Source organism: Harpia harpyja, chromosome W (assembly GCF_026419915.1).
Source record: "Harpia harpyja isolate bHarHar1 chromosome W, bHarHar1 primary haplotype, whole genome shotgun sequence".
In the NCBI taxonomy this organism is placed as follows: domain Eukaryota; kingdom Metazoa; phylum Chordata; class Aves; order Accipitriformes; family Accipitridae; genus Harpia; species Harpia harpyja.
Window position 1 is genome coordinate 2,126,329 of NC_068968.1, and position 17,381 is coordinate 2,143,709.

General features: G+C 36.6%; 1 protein-coding gene across 6 annotated transcripts in view; it reads right to left on the reverse strand.

The window, feature by feature from the left end:
* The window catches only part of LOC128136275 (nipped-B-like protein), a 187,172-nt gene that overhangs the window by 58,696 nt on the left and 111,095 nt on the right, over window positions 1-17,381 (reverse strand). For 4 of the 6 annotated variants that reach the window (XM_052775528.1, XM_052775524.1, XM_052775525.1 and 1 more), the window contains one exon: window positions 3,241-4,746. The exons of 1 other annotated variant lie outside the window; for it this stretch is intronic. In XM_052775528.1, the coding sequence (XP_052631488.1) occupies window positions 3,241-4,746 (1,506 nt within the window). Of the gene's footprint in view, window positions 1-3,240; window positions 4,747-7,169; window positions 7,524-17,381 lie in introns of those variants that run through there. One more of the 6 variants, XM_052775529.1, reaches the window with a different exon arrangement.

Consider the following 17,381-nt stretch of genomic DNA (forward strand, 5'->3'; position numbering starts at 1 on the left):
AAACGATAGCAAACATGACCTCCTCATTGCAGGCACAAACTCGAAGGGAAAAGTTTCATGGATTCCCCAACAACATACATTTGCATTAAAACCAGGATAAAAGGCATTCACAGATGTTAAAACCAGAAGAAAAAAAAGTGTTACAATTCATTCTGACCTGGACAAAACAGGCCACAAAATTTCACCCTTAACAAAAATACTATGAAAAAAACCTTCCATAACTTTCCTCTGACCTAGAGTGCATCTTTCAGAAAAATGCTCAAAGATCAGGAGAGAGAAAAAAATGTTGCTGCTCCCTTGTAAATGCCAAAAGGTACTGTTGGGATGGTTCAATCTTAACAATCACGTACTATGGCTATCCCATTCATATAATAGCTTAACAAAATTTCAAACCTGTCTATAAAATTTGATTGAAATGTTACTTTTTTTTTTTACAGTACAATGCAAGGCTTATCCACGCGCACAATAAAGATATGATTTTCAAATTTAAAGTTTATTGAAACAATGTAAAAAGTTGTATAGACTTTCAGTATACATAGCATTAATTTTATATTAAAACAAGTGAATTTTACTGAGTTTTATAATGAATGGGCATTAGTCTCTTAAGACAGAATGACTATCTAAATGGTGTTTTGAACTAGCTGACCTAATCCTATTTTAAACTGGATTTCAGATAAATCACAGCAATGATGTTGTACGTGACAAAGCCAGGAGAAGACATTTTCTTGGGGGAGGGATGGATGAGAAAGGAAAAACAAAGGACAAGAAATACAAGGAGGTAAAAGAAGGAAAGATAAAGCAAAACATACTAAGCTACATGGAATAAGAGGGATGCGAGAAGTGGAATAATGATGCTAAAAGGCAACACTAGAAAAGATTTGCTACAACCTATTAAGAAATATAGGATGAACTAAATAAAGAATGTTTATGAAAATTATATCTCCTAGTGTATTAAAATGTTTATAACTAAAAATGGCACGGAGTAAAACAGTGAATGCTATTTCTCTCAATTGGAGTGAGGACATTGTGGAAATGACATGAATATTTTCTATATGAGTCAGTTGTTGACAAATAGACTTTGGCTTATGAACAGATATCTTTATGAAGTATGAACTTTTTAAAACACAGGAGCTCACCTAATTATTTAGCATAATATATCCTAGGAAGTAGGTTACCAGGAAGTTGGGCAAAAAAAAGTAAAACTAAAAATACACATGAAAAATCTGAAGTTCAAAGACAGTTTCTCCAAAATCTGCCTGGATAAACACTCAAAACTTGATTTGTAAGAGAAACATAGTTACAACATTATTCTTTCCATTAAACTTATTTCTAGTATCATTGTAAGAATCTTATTCTAGATACAATAGCAGAGACTGATATCAGATTCAACCTTTTTTTTTCCCCAGGAAAATATGTCCCAAGTTATTTCAGAATATGTAAGAAATATATGTCTTCAGAAAACACAAAATACACAAAAACAAGGCAGAAAAGTTATAAACCTGACTTTAAAACGAATGCATTGCTCATGTGTGACACAGCTACTAGAGTCATGCCAATTAGATAAGAGTCATTAAAACCTTTACACATTACTAAAATATACTATATAAATAACCACATACAATACAAACTACAAAAAAGTCTACTTCACAAACATTTTAGAAAGCATACATGCACTGTATATGGCTCTGAGGGCTCTCAAAATTACTGATTTTCTGCACATAATTGTGTGAATTCAAAGTCTATCCTTTTGAGACTAGAGTTGAATTCCATCAGAAAGTTTTCAGTATTCCCTATCAAGAACATAAAAGTTTCATCTGAAATCTTTAGACTAAGCTGACAGCAAAGATGTCATAATTTTATGTCTGACTCTAGATACCTATTATTGTTAGAAATGGAAATTTTGCCTGTTCTGAACCTCAAAAAGGGAGAGGGGAAATGTTCATATTTCCAGGATAAAGAGAAAATATTTAACAAGGAGGCTAATATTTTACAAATAAGTAATACTCATCCTGAATTATTAAGTCTTTAAGAGTCAATACAATCAGGTTAGTAGATAAAGAACAGATGTAGCACAATAAATTCATTATACAGATATCAACTCTGTATACATGCACATAAACATAGTTATACATTCACAAAGATGATTTCTACATCATTTCTTATCAGATCAACTTTGTAAGAAAACATTCTCGAATTCATGAGCAATGATATACCTGGAACTGCATTCATAAATAATCCTGTATACCGCTGAAATCCTCTCTCCTGCCACTTTATTTGTCTATTTTTGAGACATGACAGCTCTATAAACATAACTATGTAAGAAATTTAAATGCTTTAAATGCTAAACATTAAAAAAGAAAGGAACCCTGACCAGTTAGTAACATTGATTTCACAGCATGAAATGATCTACTTCAGTCTGAAACCAAAGAAGCCAAAATTATAGCACCAAGAAGAAAAGCAATCTTATAAAAAAACCTGTTAAATCTGCAGATGAGACAATCAATCAAATATTAAACCTACAAACTATTCTGAATAATTTCCTGTTCATATTAATAATTTGAAAATGCCAGCCAATTGTTTACAACTTCCTTTCCTCTTTCCACATACACTGGATCATAGAGACAACAATATCTGACTTCTAAAGACAGAACCTTTTTGTAAGCTTATTGTCACACAGCCTAAAGTGTGGAGGCTTCCCAACAGAGTTGTATTTATAGTGTAAAAGAGGCAGATGGGACTTTGTAACTGCCTTCTTATTTCATCATGTCAAAACATCCCTTGGAAAAACCATATTTCATTTCCAATTAAAAAGATACAAGAATCTTAGGGCTTGTATACACAGTATTTCCCACCACTCCAGCTACATTGATTTAGTTACAGTAGTACCAGTCCCTTATACAGACACACTTAAACCAGTTTAAATCATTCATATAGCAGTTATGTTTAACTAGATAAATTACCAGATTAAACTAATGTAGCTGAAGTACAGCTTAAGACTATTTAAGTGTTCCCACATTAGGAACTTGCATTGGAGTAAACAAATCATTTCAGTTACACTGTAGCAAGATTTCCAATAACGACAATCCCATAGACAAGTTTCACTTTGTTCCCCAAAATCACCATATAAGCAAGTATATAAACTATCAAACGTTTGTATTTAATTTCTAACCACAGGAGTAGCAAATCTAAAAGAACAGGAGTGTACAAGATATAATGCAATTAACATTAAAAAAATCTTACCTTTATTAGATTTGGATGACTTGTTCTTGTTTGGTTTAAAACAAGAGCCCCTTGATTTATCTTCTCTATCCTTAATAAATTTCTGCACATCATCCAATGAAAGCTTTTGAAGGACAACTACAGGCTTAGCTCCTTTATTTAGATCTTCAACTAGCCCAATCTTCTCTACTTTGTCCTTCTGTTCACCTTTAAATTCAGTTTTCCTTGACTCCTGAGTGACATTGCCATCTTTATCACGCTTGATTTTTGGAATGACAAAATGTTTCAATGCACCAGATCTTGCCCCCAACAAATAACTGGGAAACTCTGCTTTATTGTCAGCATGTGCTTTATTACTATCTACTTTACTCTTATTACCATCTGTCCTTCGTTCATCCTTGCTGTTGGGTGATTTAAAACCAGGTTTATCAGGTCTTGATTTACTAGAATCTCCTTTACCTTCCTGTTTAATGCGAGGGCTGTCAGGTCTTGATTTCTGATCTCCAGAAGAAAACCTTTCCCTTGATTCACCAGACTCATGTCTATGTTTCCTTTCAAATTTCTCAATCTTTGAACCATCAGATTTAATACTATGCTTAGAATCATGTTCATTTTTGTTTGAGGATCTCAAATATTCAGGCCTTCTAATCTTGGATGGATCTCCTCTGTATCTCTCTGACTCCTCCCTGTCCTCAGATCTTTGTTTAAGGCTATCATGGTCACGCCTCGGTGTATCAGAAACTGAATGCCCATCAGGCCTTTGTTTTGTTGGATCAGATCTACCTTCAGATTTTATCCTTGAAGGATCAGATTTCACATCTAGTTTATGCCTAGATATTTCAATTTTCTTATCTGACAATGGTTTACTCAAGTCCCTCCTGTTATCATGTCTATGTTTTGGTGTTTCGGGCCTGCCTTCACTCTTCTGTTTTGTCATTTCAGGCCTCTGCCTTATTTCCTGCTTGCCATTATTTTGTTTTCCCTCATTTTGTCTCATCTCCATTTGCCTGCTCTCATTTTGTTTTGATTCTGTCTGTCTGTTCTCATTGTGTTGCACTTCCATTTGTCTGCTTTCATGCTTGCTTTCATGTTTAGCTTCTACCTGTTTGTTCTCATTGTGTTTACTTTCCAACCACGTGCTCACATTTTGCTGAAATTCCATTTGTCTGTTTTCATTTTGCTGGATATCTGTCTTTTGACCCTCGAAGTCTGACGTTTTCCTAAAAATCTCGGGATGGTTTTCAGGTTTAAATTTAAGAACTCCAACAGTGTCTTCTTGGGGAACACACACAAACCCATCATTATACTGCTTAATTTCTTCAGGTTTTTTGATGGTGTCCAAATCCTGAGTTACTGTTGCCTGAGAGTCCGCTCTTCCTGCTTGCTGCAGATCAATACTAACCATCAACGCTGGCCTCGCCCCATTTCCTGCAGAACCTGCCTCCTGAGAAGCTGCTCTATTTCCTCCAGTAGCACCTCCAGCCTCCTGTGGTTTGTTTTCTTGTTTTCGCTTCTTCAGAGGCTTATCTGCAAATTAAAAGAGAAAAATCACAAATGCTGTATATAGAAACAGGTAAAAGTCCAAGCGAAAATGTCCATTCCCCTCCACCCCCACCAATTAATCCTCCTCAGCATGTATGTGCACATACAACAAAACTCATTGAATTTAAAAGCAAGAATATAACTTCTCTAACTAATACTTTTTAATGTATTCAGACTATCATTTGTTGTCAGTCTACCACATGTGCCAATTAATCATTAAAAAAACACCCTCAAAACATATGAAATCAAAGTCCCTGTAAAATTCCCAAGAGAACCATCTAAGAAAGCAGCTGCAATACATAACGACCAAAAAAAAAAAAAAATCAATTTACACTTGAAGCAAGTTTTGAGGAATACTACTATAAAAGATTATCTTTTGCAGATTCAGCCTGCTTCATTATACATGAACTAAGCAAGGATCTGCAATGACAGAGGTTTTCCCTACTTGGTTCAGTGCATCAGTTGGACTTCACACATATTGTAGCCACAGAACACGAGCAATGAACAAAAATTATTAAAATAACTCCAATACTCCATGCTTCTCTTTGAAACAAGGAGTATATCAAGAGTTGGAGTCTATACCATAACACATATGTATTAGGTGGGGGGCCACTACACACTTAAAAGCGTATTTTCCCTTTGCAACCATAATGCTTTTCATGGATGAAAGAAAAAGTTCAGTGATAATTTTATGTAGTGTCAAGAGCTTGACTCTGCAATAATCCTTTCAGTTTACACTAAAAAAAAAAATCATTAAGAGTAGAATACAGAAAAATAAAAAGTGAGCCAACCACACACCCTGTAATTTGGTAGAATTCATAAAATGAGAAGCACATGGAAATATCAAAAAGAGTATGTTCTATTCATTTAAAATACAACCTATTTATATTACCAACATGGTACTCTAAAATTAATTTCTGACATGAAACTCAAAAGCCCTACCTGCACTAAGGCTTATATTCTCATTTCTCAACTATCATTTTGTAATTTGTCAAAAAAACCAATGATTTTCTCTGTAATCAGGGAATATGATTTTAAGTCTAAGTAATGACCAAACACAGGTTGGAAATTCTGTTGTAGATCTGTTGTCAAAATGTCTAGACCACAAATGCAATATAAGAAAAAGAACTTATTTTGTGCCCAGATTTGTGGTGCCTTATCACCAGATGCAATGAGCCAGCTCTCTTTTTGGGAGCAGGGGAAGGGTAAGGAGGATGCAGTCAAGGAAGAGGGAATTAAACTCTAAGGAAAAAAACCCCAACCTCTCAAGTTGTAAACCAGAATTATAACATATGACTTCTAATTTCTTCTATATTTGTAGAAGATTCTTATTCAGAAGAATTAAAACTTTGAAGGATCATCTCCAAAATTAACATTAGAACACAGTAACAAGTAGCAATATGGTCAATTCCAGTGACGTGAACAGGTTTGTGTTTTTTTTCCATCATTTTCATTCTCAAATCTATTTGTATATCTCTAACTTCCTAAAACTCCAAAATTATGTACAACATTTAATGGCTGGAAGACAGTAAAGACAGATACAATAAACTCCATGCAGAAACTGGAATAAGGAATTTTTAAAAGTTCAACAAAAACCTGTAGGAACGCCTGCCAACTTTATGGTAGACATATGAAGCAAAATAAATTTGCCAAATCGAAGGTGCAGCTTTTTAGCATGGCGATTTTTGCTTTTTCTGTACAACAACTACTGTTGGATTCATATGAGAGCTTATATAGATTAACTTCCCTACACTACTTATTAAAACAAATGTATTTTTTTGAAACCTTCATGCAGTGACAAAAATTCTTTTTCTCCCTGTGACTAAAAGGGCTTTGACCTCACTGAGCTTCATGGCAGGTCTTAGGAATGGCCATGAAGTAGAAGCTTCCAGACTGACAGATTTCAAATTTGATTTTTTTTTTAAAAACATATACATTAATATACATACATACACACACACATATCACTACCTTATTTCTCAATTAAAACTCTTTAAATTTTGAAACACAAATTGAGAAACTTGTGTTCTTAGGAAAAAGTCAGTCAGCTTTTTCATTTTATCCCAGAAATGTCAGCCACACCGAAAAAGTCCTGTAAAGCTCTGATGGTGGATCTAACAGTAGCCTTTAAGACATTACTGTTACCAGTTATCTGCCCCGTTCCTTTAACTGAAGTTATCACCTGTAGCAGAAGGGAACACACATTCACATTTCCACAAGTGCATTTCATTGTCCAGTGCATCAGCTTAAGGCACTAGTGAAGATGGTTTGCATTAACCTACCAGACTGAACAAGTCAGTTAAGAGCCAAGCAAACATTTCTTTCTGCTACCCCTACTGTAGGAGCAAGGCAAATGGCCAGGAGCTGTGATGCCTTAAACTGCTGTAGCTGGATCAACCAAAACTCACCTTTCAGAGCCCTCATGCTGAGGGCTCCAAGATTAAACAACCAAAACAATTCAGGTAGGACCAATTTTCTCTTTTGAACTTCCATAACTGACCAGGCTCAAAATGCTGCTCTTCATCATCATCCAAAATGTCAAATTGTAAGTTGAGAACATATAAATAGATGATCACATCACAACTTGGCATATTCCCTCTAAATACAGAGCTCTTTTGATGCACCTTCTTCATTTCTCTTCACAACTGAGTACTGATGTTTTAGTAAGTTATAACCACAACCTATTGACATCTTATCTGAGAAGAAAGGGATGCCTTCAAAGTTTTCTTTTCCTAAATGACAAGGTGATTGCAGATGGAGTTACAGATTACAGATTTCTTCATATTTCCAGTGCATCTTGATGGTGATCCTCAGAACTAGACTTGATCATTACTGTTTTGCCTCTATGAGATTTCTGGATCTAGGACAAAAAAGCTGGCCCAAGTATATGAAAATATCAGGTTGAACTAGGGCATTAAAGGTAGGATGAGTACATAGTACCACTATCTTCATTGAGCATAATGGAAAAACTCCACTGAATGAGCACAAAAACTTTTTAGGTTGCCATCATAGCTGCAGAAATATGAAAGGTGAAAAACACCATTGGGCTTTGAGGGCTTTAACAAATCTTGAACTCACTTTGAACTATATGAGGATAATCAATAGAGTATCAGAGAAGTGAGGAGAGAATAATTAACCTCTGAAAACAGATGTCTTCAGGTCTTCTCTTTTACAATCAAATATATGCAAGTTTGCATAAATCTGCCTTGTTAAGGCATGAGTCCCAAGACCCCTTAAGGTCTTAACAAACAGATGAACTTAGGAACTTTTACAATATCCATTCAAATATACTTCATATCCTTCAAGGTATCAGCATCCAAGCTTCGTCCACTTCATTCCATAGACAGTAGAATTTCTTTTTATTATCAGGATCTAGGACTTTGCCAAAATATCAGACTAATATTTTTCTTTCAAATGCTGCAGACCTAGGTTCAAAGCTTGCCACAGTTCTGAACAGGTAGGCTCGCAAGCTCTTGAGACCAATAAAGTGTGATCAGGATCTTTTTGCTTTACTCTTTGTAACAGTTTTCGTAATAAAAGGAATATGTAGTAAGCCACAGAAGAGCTTTCTGACTATATTAGAGATCAGGCATCCAAGTTTGTTGTTTTCAGATTCTTTTCTTTTTAGAAACATTATTCACTCCTCTCCCCCAAGAATGTAGATACATCCAAAATGTATCTACATTTTGTCCAACTCCTTGAACAAATTTATGACAGTTCAGAGTACAGTCTGATCCCAGTTATTCTCCTATGTATGCATTCTTTTGGCTTGGCAAATCTGCATGGATGTTCTCTTTACATTGCAACATGCTCACCAAAAAGCAGTACCTTGGTACTCAAAGCAAGATCATAAGCTACCTTATTCTAAAAAATAGCAGAGATGTTCTGTCAAATTAAATGGGTCACTGTGGTGCAAGAAACAAAATTTTACAGGAACCACAAGTTTGAAATGGAAAAAAAGGTTAGCTGGATTTCCAAGCAGTTATGTCTCACCTGTCCTGTTATGAACAGTATTCCTGGAGACAGGTTGTGGCCTTCATCTTTGGAAATATCTGCGTGTCAAAACAATGAGTACTTTCAGATTTAGAAATTAATTAATTACTGCAGAACCTTTGTGCAAAAACACATTGCACTGGAATAACCACAGATACCTTTGAATACATTTCTGCTGAAACTACAAGTCAATCGTGATTTGAAGAATATCCATCCTGAAAACGGATATACTCGGAAGCTGAGCAAGTATTAGGGACAGCAGCTGGATGAGGGGAGCTGTATTAAAGAAGTATCTCCATTCTTCCATTTAATCTGAAATCTTTCCAAAGCAGCAGCCAGAACACCACTAGTGCTGAAGTCTCCGATGTTACTGCTTTCTTGCAAACCCGATGATTGTCTTAAGTCGCAGATTAAACTCTTTCAACAAATGAGTATAATAGGATGATAGTCTAAAAACTTCTAGAACTGCTTGTCCTAGCAAACTGAAATGGACCTTTTGTAAATACCTGTGAAAAGGTAACAAGTCTAAATAAGAACCACATGCATAGTTGCTGAGCTTTGTTTTAGCAGAATAGTAACACTCTGCTCTATTAATACTGTTTGGTAGACTTTAAAATCCAGAGATTTCTGAATGATCTTGAATGATCTTGAAGACACAACAGATAAATTACCACTTCCCCATTTATACCTTGTAAGGGATTCAGTTGGAGACTTCATATCCAAGATGGTTAAATGTGAATGTACTCCTCTTCAGAACCACAAAGAAGATTGATCCTCTAATGCTGAATTCTGGATGAACCATTTTGATGACTCCAGTACAAACTTTCTTTTTTTAAAGCATAACAGTTAAGAGTTTAATATTTTAAAGCTCTAACACTCTTCAGAGATTATTGGGATATGCCTCCACTCATTTGAAATATCACTTATTTGCATTATTTAAATCAGCAATGAATAAATTTATACCAAATATGCCAGTCCTAAGCAGTTATTACTTATTGTCAAACCTTCCATTTTTGAACATCAAAGACAAGTCAGCCAGAGGCCAATTACAAGCTTATCTTATTTAAGCTAACAGTCAAGACTAGGAATTTTCAACCAATAACACATAACCATATGCCTAAATAACAAATCTATGTTTACTGACAACTGTTTTCTTTTCCTAGTTATTTTTCACAGATCTCTTCAAAGCTGTCCAAGCGCCCTGTCCCCCCCAACCAACAGTGTTCTGTAGACAAGAATCTAAACCAATCAATATAATCTGGATACAAGGAAGATTTAAAATTACTTTAATGGTACTGATGGATGACCTATCAATGGAGTGAGGGCAAATATCCATTCTTATCTTTCTACTCTTTCATGAACATTCAGCATTACTGGCCATGAGAGTTTGCTCTCACCTGACTTCCCCCCCAAACCGTATTCTAATAAGCAAAGAATTAAACCAAAGAGACCCCTTCCTATCAGTAGAAGAGATTCCCACAGCGCTAGCTCCAACCTTTGAAGGAGAGACTCAGCAAACATAAGTCAAAAATTTTAGTCTCACTGCTTGCTCCCTTACAGAAGAAACTAAGAAAGTACAGTCATGATCCTGGTATAGGAAGCTTTATAGAACAGAACATAATTCCAAAGGCTCCAAAGTAGAGACCAGAGGGCTTCCAGCTGCTGCAGTTCAGAGGAAGGGATTTCTGAGAATCTGAACAGAAACAGCTGCTAATTTTTAGCAATCTGTTAAGAGACTTTATCAAACTTCTGGTCGCTATGCAAAAAAGAAAGCCCATCAGGAGGGATGTCCAAACTAATTCAGGAAAAAAAACAAACAACCAAAAAAACCACCAAAAAGACTACAGGAGTCTCTGAAATGCCTTAGGGTGTAGCAGAATTCAGAATCTTCATTTTGGTAAAGTTCTGCTTGTTTTCTTAAATATGACAATAACGTAATCAGCATAACTGGAGAATGAAATATGATCTTACGAATTTTTCTACTTAAGGATGTTTGGTAACTCATTATTCCCTGTCAACTATAGTAATACAAAAGAAATATTACACTAGAAAATAACAAGAATTGAACTACAGCAAATTATAATCAAGCATCTCCACTTGTTTAGAGATTAGAAGCTGTAATTTAACCTCCCTGAATTTAATATTGCTTTTACAAACAATATGATTTCAATGTATTTATGAGATAGATTTTTCTGACACAAATTCTGGGTTTTATCCGTGTGATTGCTTTGTGAAGAATTACAGTTTTATAAACTCAATTGTTAAAAAACCTGAGCAAAACCTGAAGTGCAATTACTTTTGAAATACACGTAGCACCTAATTTCACAAGAAAAATGCAACACACTAACAGAAGACTTAATGAAAACTACTTTTATTTTATGTATCACTTACAGATTAACATATCCAATTAGTTTCAAATTCATTTGTAGGAACAACAAACTTTAGAAATAAGCAAATGAATTTGAAATTTATTGGTGAACACTTTTAATCTCCCTTCCAGATGTTGATTTCATTCTGACATCATACCTTGCATTCAAAAATATCTTCAATTAACTAGATCCAGTAACATTTATACAGGATAATAATGAAAAAAAGACTGTGTCATCTTAGGTTGATGTTGGAGTGAACTTAGTGACTATGAACTATAGAAATGCCAGGCTTAAACTGTTAATAAGCTTTATTAATTATACATGCCGTTACTTTATCAAGATTTAAATCCATTATAGAGAAGTGACTGTCCCAGAACAAAATTAAGTCATTACTGGGTAAGTAATATTATAAATCTTCCCATCCATTTAACAGGTACAATCAAGGGCATATGCTACGTGCAAACTGTATTTCATTTTCTAATCTTAGTTTACACTACAGATAAAAATAAAATACACTTCTTACCAAACTTCTGGGTTTTAGTTATTTTCTACACCTGCTTACAAGAGCAGGTTTCTGTGTTACCCTATGTAAAGCACAACCTGGGATAAATGTGGGAATTTGCTTTCATGTTACTCAAGAGCACCAAAAGAAAGTAAACACTATTAAAAAAATGTGCCTCTACTTTTTAAAAAAAACAAACATATTTTTCACTCAATCAGTATTTCATTCTTTACAAAAATATAAAAGAAAGTAATTTTTCCTAGATAGATGGAAACATTGCAACACTTCATTGCAATTTCTCTAGATAGAAGAGGAATTTCTTCCCCTTACTTTTCTTAAAACACATCTGAACACAAACCAAAAAAAGTCCCTCATCTATAGGAACTGAACGTTGCAAACCTGCTTTTTCTTGGGAAAGCTACATGAGGTGCCAATTTCATCCATTACCTAACACTACAAAATGCAGACCTAATGAAAGTTTATATACACAAAATACAGGGTACCTGATTCTTACACTGTCCTACTACATAGAGACACAATCATTTATATTTTACACTGTCTCATTTCATCTTCTGGTATTAGTGACTGTAATCTTCTGCAAGATTACTATACAAATGACTACACTCGTATCTCCATTTTTAAGTAAATAAAACCCCTATAACATATTTTTGGAAATTAATGGTAATATACTAGTTATAATTACACATTCTGTCATTTCATTCATTGGCTACATAAAATTAGATGTAAACAAACTATTAATTCTTAATAGTGTTCTTCTGTTAGTCTCCTCTTTGGGGGACTTTTGGGGGGGGAGACGGGTAATGGGGAGAAAGGGAGAGGAGCTGGATAAGAACTTAAAAGGTAAGAGAAAAAGTTTACTTACCTATAACTGTAGTTTTGAGTTTTGCTCCGACAGATTCACACTCTTGGGATGTGTTTGTCTGCTGCTATGGGCTCAGAATGAACTAAAAAAAGAAGGGCCCACAGCAGGCATCCAAATGCCCCCTAACTGATCCAATTATTAGAAATAAAGTTATTACAGCTTCACTTCTTCCTAATTCAAAGAATCTACAGTAAGATTCCAAAGTGGGTAAAATGGATCCTCAGAGGTAAAATATATAGGGGAAAAAACCCCACAGAAACAAGTAGGTTTGTCTCATTTAAAAAATGCTTCTATGCTTTTAAGTTTTAAAAAAAAAAACCAGCCTCCCAATAAAACGGTTAGTGATTAATGATTTCATGACTCTTCTCACAAACTCCAGAGAACAGTGCCTTTTACAAGTAAAAGTAGAACTCCTTAATCTGTTAAGACAGCTGCATTATATAAAAGTGTCTTTGAAGTAGCCTAAAATCTAACAGTGAACACACAATACTATGTATGGAAGAGCTCAAACTAAAATTTAGCAAATCTGAATAAAATAAAAAGCTAAAGCAATTTGAAAAAGAGTCTCTGAAAAAAGATGGGTTGCTTTCTGTTTTTTCAAGTAATTTTCAAGGTTATCTTCCCTTTTCCCCTTTCTAGAAGACTCAGAGCTCCTTTTAACATTAATATCTTAAATATTTTTGATTCACAGTATTTGGGGATTTTAGAAAAGCATGAAAGATCTTGAGGTAGAAACCTTGAACCTGAAAATTAATTCAGTAGCAGGTCTAAGCCTTTATGAACAAGAAGAACTTAATGTAATGTTCTGGGAAAGGTTTAGACTGAAAGTGACTGACTAGCTTTGAAGTACTTGACTATAAACAAAAATAACCCACTTGTATCTGAACAGTGGCAAAGTATGAGTTAATGCAAAGAACTGAGGTTACCAAAATGAAATTTCTCTCTCAACACCTCCCCCCCCAAGGAAAAAAAGATTCCTGAGAAGAACAGAAATTCCCAGGACATAATTTTCTAAAACTCCACAGGATTCCCTGTACTTTCTTGGTGTAGTCGACTTCAGAATGTGAACTAAGCACAGCTCCAGTTAAGTGAACAAAATAGGTTCAGAATATGGACCTCTGCTTGTTTCGAAAGCATTCAAGAGCACCAAGTAGTACAGGAAATGTGACTACTGGCAGTGATTATAAGAAAGTATGCGTGAAGCTTCATTATTTCTAATTTCTTTAGAAAGGTATCCTGATGTGCCTAAGCAGAGGATGGTTCACTTGTTGTCGACTGTTGTGGAAAAAGATAATCCCTTTCTGTATTAACCCTTCTGAATCACTTTTTTCCAACTCAAATAATCTGAGTCTTGATAAACAATAGATGGATCTATCTGTGATGTTACACATCCTTTCAAAAGAGAAGATATGATCTAGTATTGATTGACAACTTGTACCTGATGAGGGTATAGAGGCCATTGTGAGGGAGGCAATGGGAACTGAAAACCTGAGGCTTGTCATGTTCCATGGACTTATTTATTTGTTCTGAGGCTATTAAACATAATAGATGTATTAGAATGTAACTTTTGGTGCTGAGTGCCTTGATCTCCAAACAAGAGATACAGATACAGACAAATTAATTGCAAAATTAATCCATACAGAGAGACTTTCTTGATGGAAAAAGTAGGAAGAGGGGATGGACTCTTGTCCTTCCACACAGAGGACAAGGACAAAACCAACTTTTTCAAATTTTGCACGTCTCTATCATGATGAAAAGACCATATAATCCACTTAATCCAAGATCCAAATAGACCAAAAGGATAGAACTATAAAAACAGAGCTCTGAAAAGCACTCAGATATGGAGACAAAAAGTCTATATTATAAAATCTCTCTTTATGCATATCTGATAGACATTAGGTCAAACCTGCCAGATTTTGCATTAGTGATTTTTGCACTAAGAATTCTTTTTTCAGAAAGCAAAAGCATGACAATCAGGTTCCAGAAAGATACACTGCTTTTCAAAGAAAGCAGCGCTTCTGCAAAACCCTGTGTTAGTTCCACCTCTGGAATGGAGACTGCCTCCTATTTTGAGACTTTGTTTGGTGGAAGCTAAATATTTTAACAGTTTTGTTAGAATTAGGAATTTATTACAGAAAGTACTATAATTTCCAAAGGATTCCAATCTCCATTTCTCACCTGTACCAAACATTATAAAAGGGCCTCAGCATTAAAAAAAAAAAAAGACCTTAGCATTGCCTTAGGCAAGTGTAGTAGTTGTATAATTTTTAGCAAGAAACTCCCCAAAAAATATCTCCGCCTCTCCTCTGGAATAAACAGTTCCACTGCACTACTGGTTCCCAACCTCAGAAAAAACATGTCATATCCATCCAAAGCCTTATTGTTAAAAAAGAAGCATCTGAAGACCTCTGATGAAGCATAGTACTGTAGAGATTTCATGTCTAAAAAAGGACAGAAGAGACCACTAATCTTCTATCAAAACTTGCGAGTACAATTCTACTCAAAGTAATTTATGGAAGACAATGTGTGCCTACATAGAGAGTGTAGTGTGACTGTAATATGTATTCCCATGCCTCAATTACAAAAGTAGCAAAGATGCTTTCATGCAGATTTTAGCATGTGCTAGTGTGATGGGTTAACCCTGGCTGAACGCCAGGTGCCCACCAGAGCCGTTCTATCACTCCCCCTCCTTCTCAGCTGGACAGGGGAGAGAAAATATAACAAAGAGCTTGTGGGTCGAGATAAGGATAGGAGAGATCACTCACCAATTACCGTCATGGGCAAAACAGACTCAGTTTGGGGAAAATTAACTCGATTTATTACAAATCAACCGGAGTAGGGTAATGAGAAATAAAACTAAATCTCAGAACACCTTCCCTCCACCCCTCCCTTCTTCCCGGGCACAACTTCACTCCCGGATTCTCTACCAACCCCCCCCAGCGGCACAGGGGGACAGGGATGGGGTTTACGGTCAGTTCATCACACGTTATTTTCTGCCGCTTCATCCGCCTCAGGGGGAGGACTCATCACACTCTTCCCCTGCTCCAGCGTGGGGTCCCACCCACGGGAGACAGTCCTCCACGAACTTCTCCAACGTGGGTCCTTCCCACGGGCTGCAGTTCTTCACGAACTGCTCCAGCATGGGTCCTTTCCACGGTGTGCAGTCCTTCAGGCACAGACTGCTCCAGCGTGGGCCCCCCACGGGGTCACAAGTCCTGCCAGAAAACCTGCTCCGTGGGCTCCTCTCTCCACAGATCCGCAGGTCCTGCCAGGAGCCTGCTCCAGCGCGGGCTTCCCACAGGGTCACAGCCTCCTTCGGGAACCCACCTGCCCCAGCGTGGGGTCCTCCATGGGCTGCAGGTGGATATCTGCTCCACCGTGGACCTCCATGGGCTGCAGGGGGACAGCCTGCCTCACCATGGTCTTCCCCACGGGCTGCAGGGGAATCTCTGCTCCGGCGCCTGGAGCATCTCCTCCCCCTCCTTCTTCACTGACCTTGGTGTCCGCAGGGTTGTTTCTCTTACATGTTCTCACTCCTCTCTCCGGCTGCCGAATACCGTCTGTCCCAACTTTTTTCCTTCTTAAAAATGTTATCACAGAGGCGTTACCACTACCACTGATTGGCTCGGCCTTGGCTGGCGGCGGGTCCGTCTTAGAGCCGGCTGGTATGGGCTCTCTCGAACACTGGGGAAGCTTCCAGCAGCTTCTTACAGAAGCCACCCCTGTAACCCCCCCTGCTACCAAAACCTTGCCACACAAAGCCAATACAGCTAGCATCTAGAGTAAGATCTCTATAGGGACGCTTGCTATGTACAGCAGCAGCTAGCACTATACGTTCCCATTCTAATTAGACTGAGTACATGCTACAATCACACTGTTTTCTTGACATAATGTGATCTGAAGTTACAGAATATGTACTAAAATGCACAAATACCAGGTTTTGCATAAATACAGTAAGCAACTTCACAAAAATGAATGACATATTTAGGAGTTACTGGATATATTTCTAACAGACATATTCCCATAGGAACAATAGAGGAAGCTTCCTCCTGCAGTCACACCAAACCAAATGGCTATAACTAGAACAATCCCAGTGTATCAACTTGCAGACATAGTACAAACTTACAAGCAAGGGCAAAAGCGTTACCAAAAAATAAGAATCATATTTCTCCAAGGTAACAGCTTTTCAGGAAATCTGTCCCAAGACTGCTAAAAATCCTTCTACTCAATACTATTCATTCATGGCTGAAACCTCAGCAGCCAAAGTGAAAAGAGCTGCTGTCTAGCATAGGGGCAACTTACCACCAGTGAATAAATGGTGATCATTTGTCCCAATATAAGGCAGCAACTCTTGCACCTGATCCATAGCAATTGCAGGAACTCAGGAAGAACTGAGACCTGGCAGAGGATGCAGGTAGAAGGGAAGCATAAGGTTGGAATCCTTATTTGGTAAGACGGTTATTGAGCAGTGGTGAAAGGGAGAGATCACATTCTATAAAAATCATTCCTTTCCCCAAAAGAAACAAATTGGAGCCTGCCCATGGCTATGTAATTATGGTAAACAAACTTCACAACTAATGTTCAACATCTCCTGAAAGCCAGAACAAAAGAGAAAGAGTGTTTTAGTCTTGCTCTAAGTGTTTGAAGGCTGCTGTGCACTATCAAAGATATACTGCATTTTTTGAGATGCTTCTCAGCTAAAATGTGCTGGAGAATCTACCCAGTGTGGGGATATAAAAGTAGCTATTTAAGTAGTAGAGATCTCTATTGAGGTGAGCGCCCATTTTCTCCATATATTCACAATGTTTTCTAACAAGACTTGATTTAGTTACCAAATAAGAAATACCTTTTAGTAATTGCAACAAGAACATTT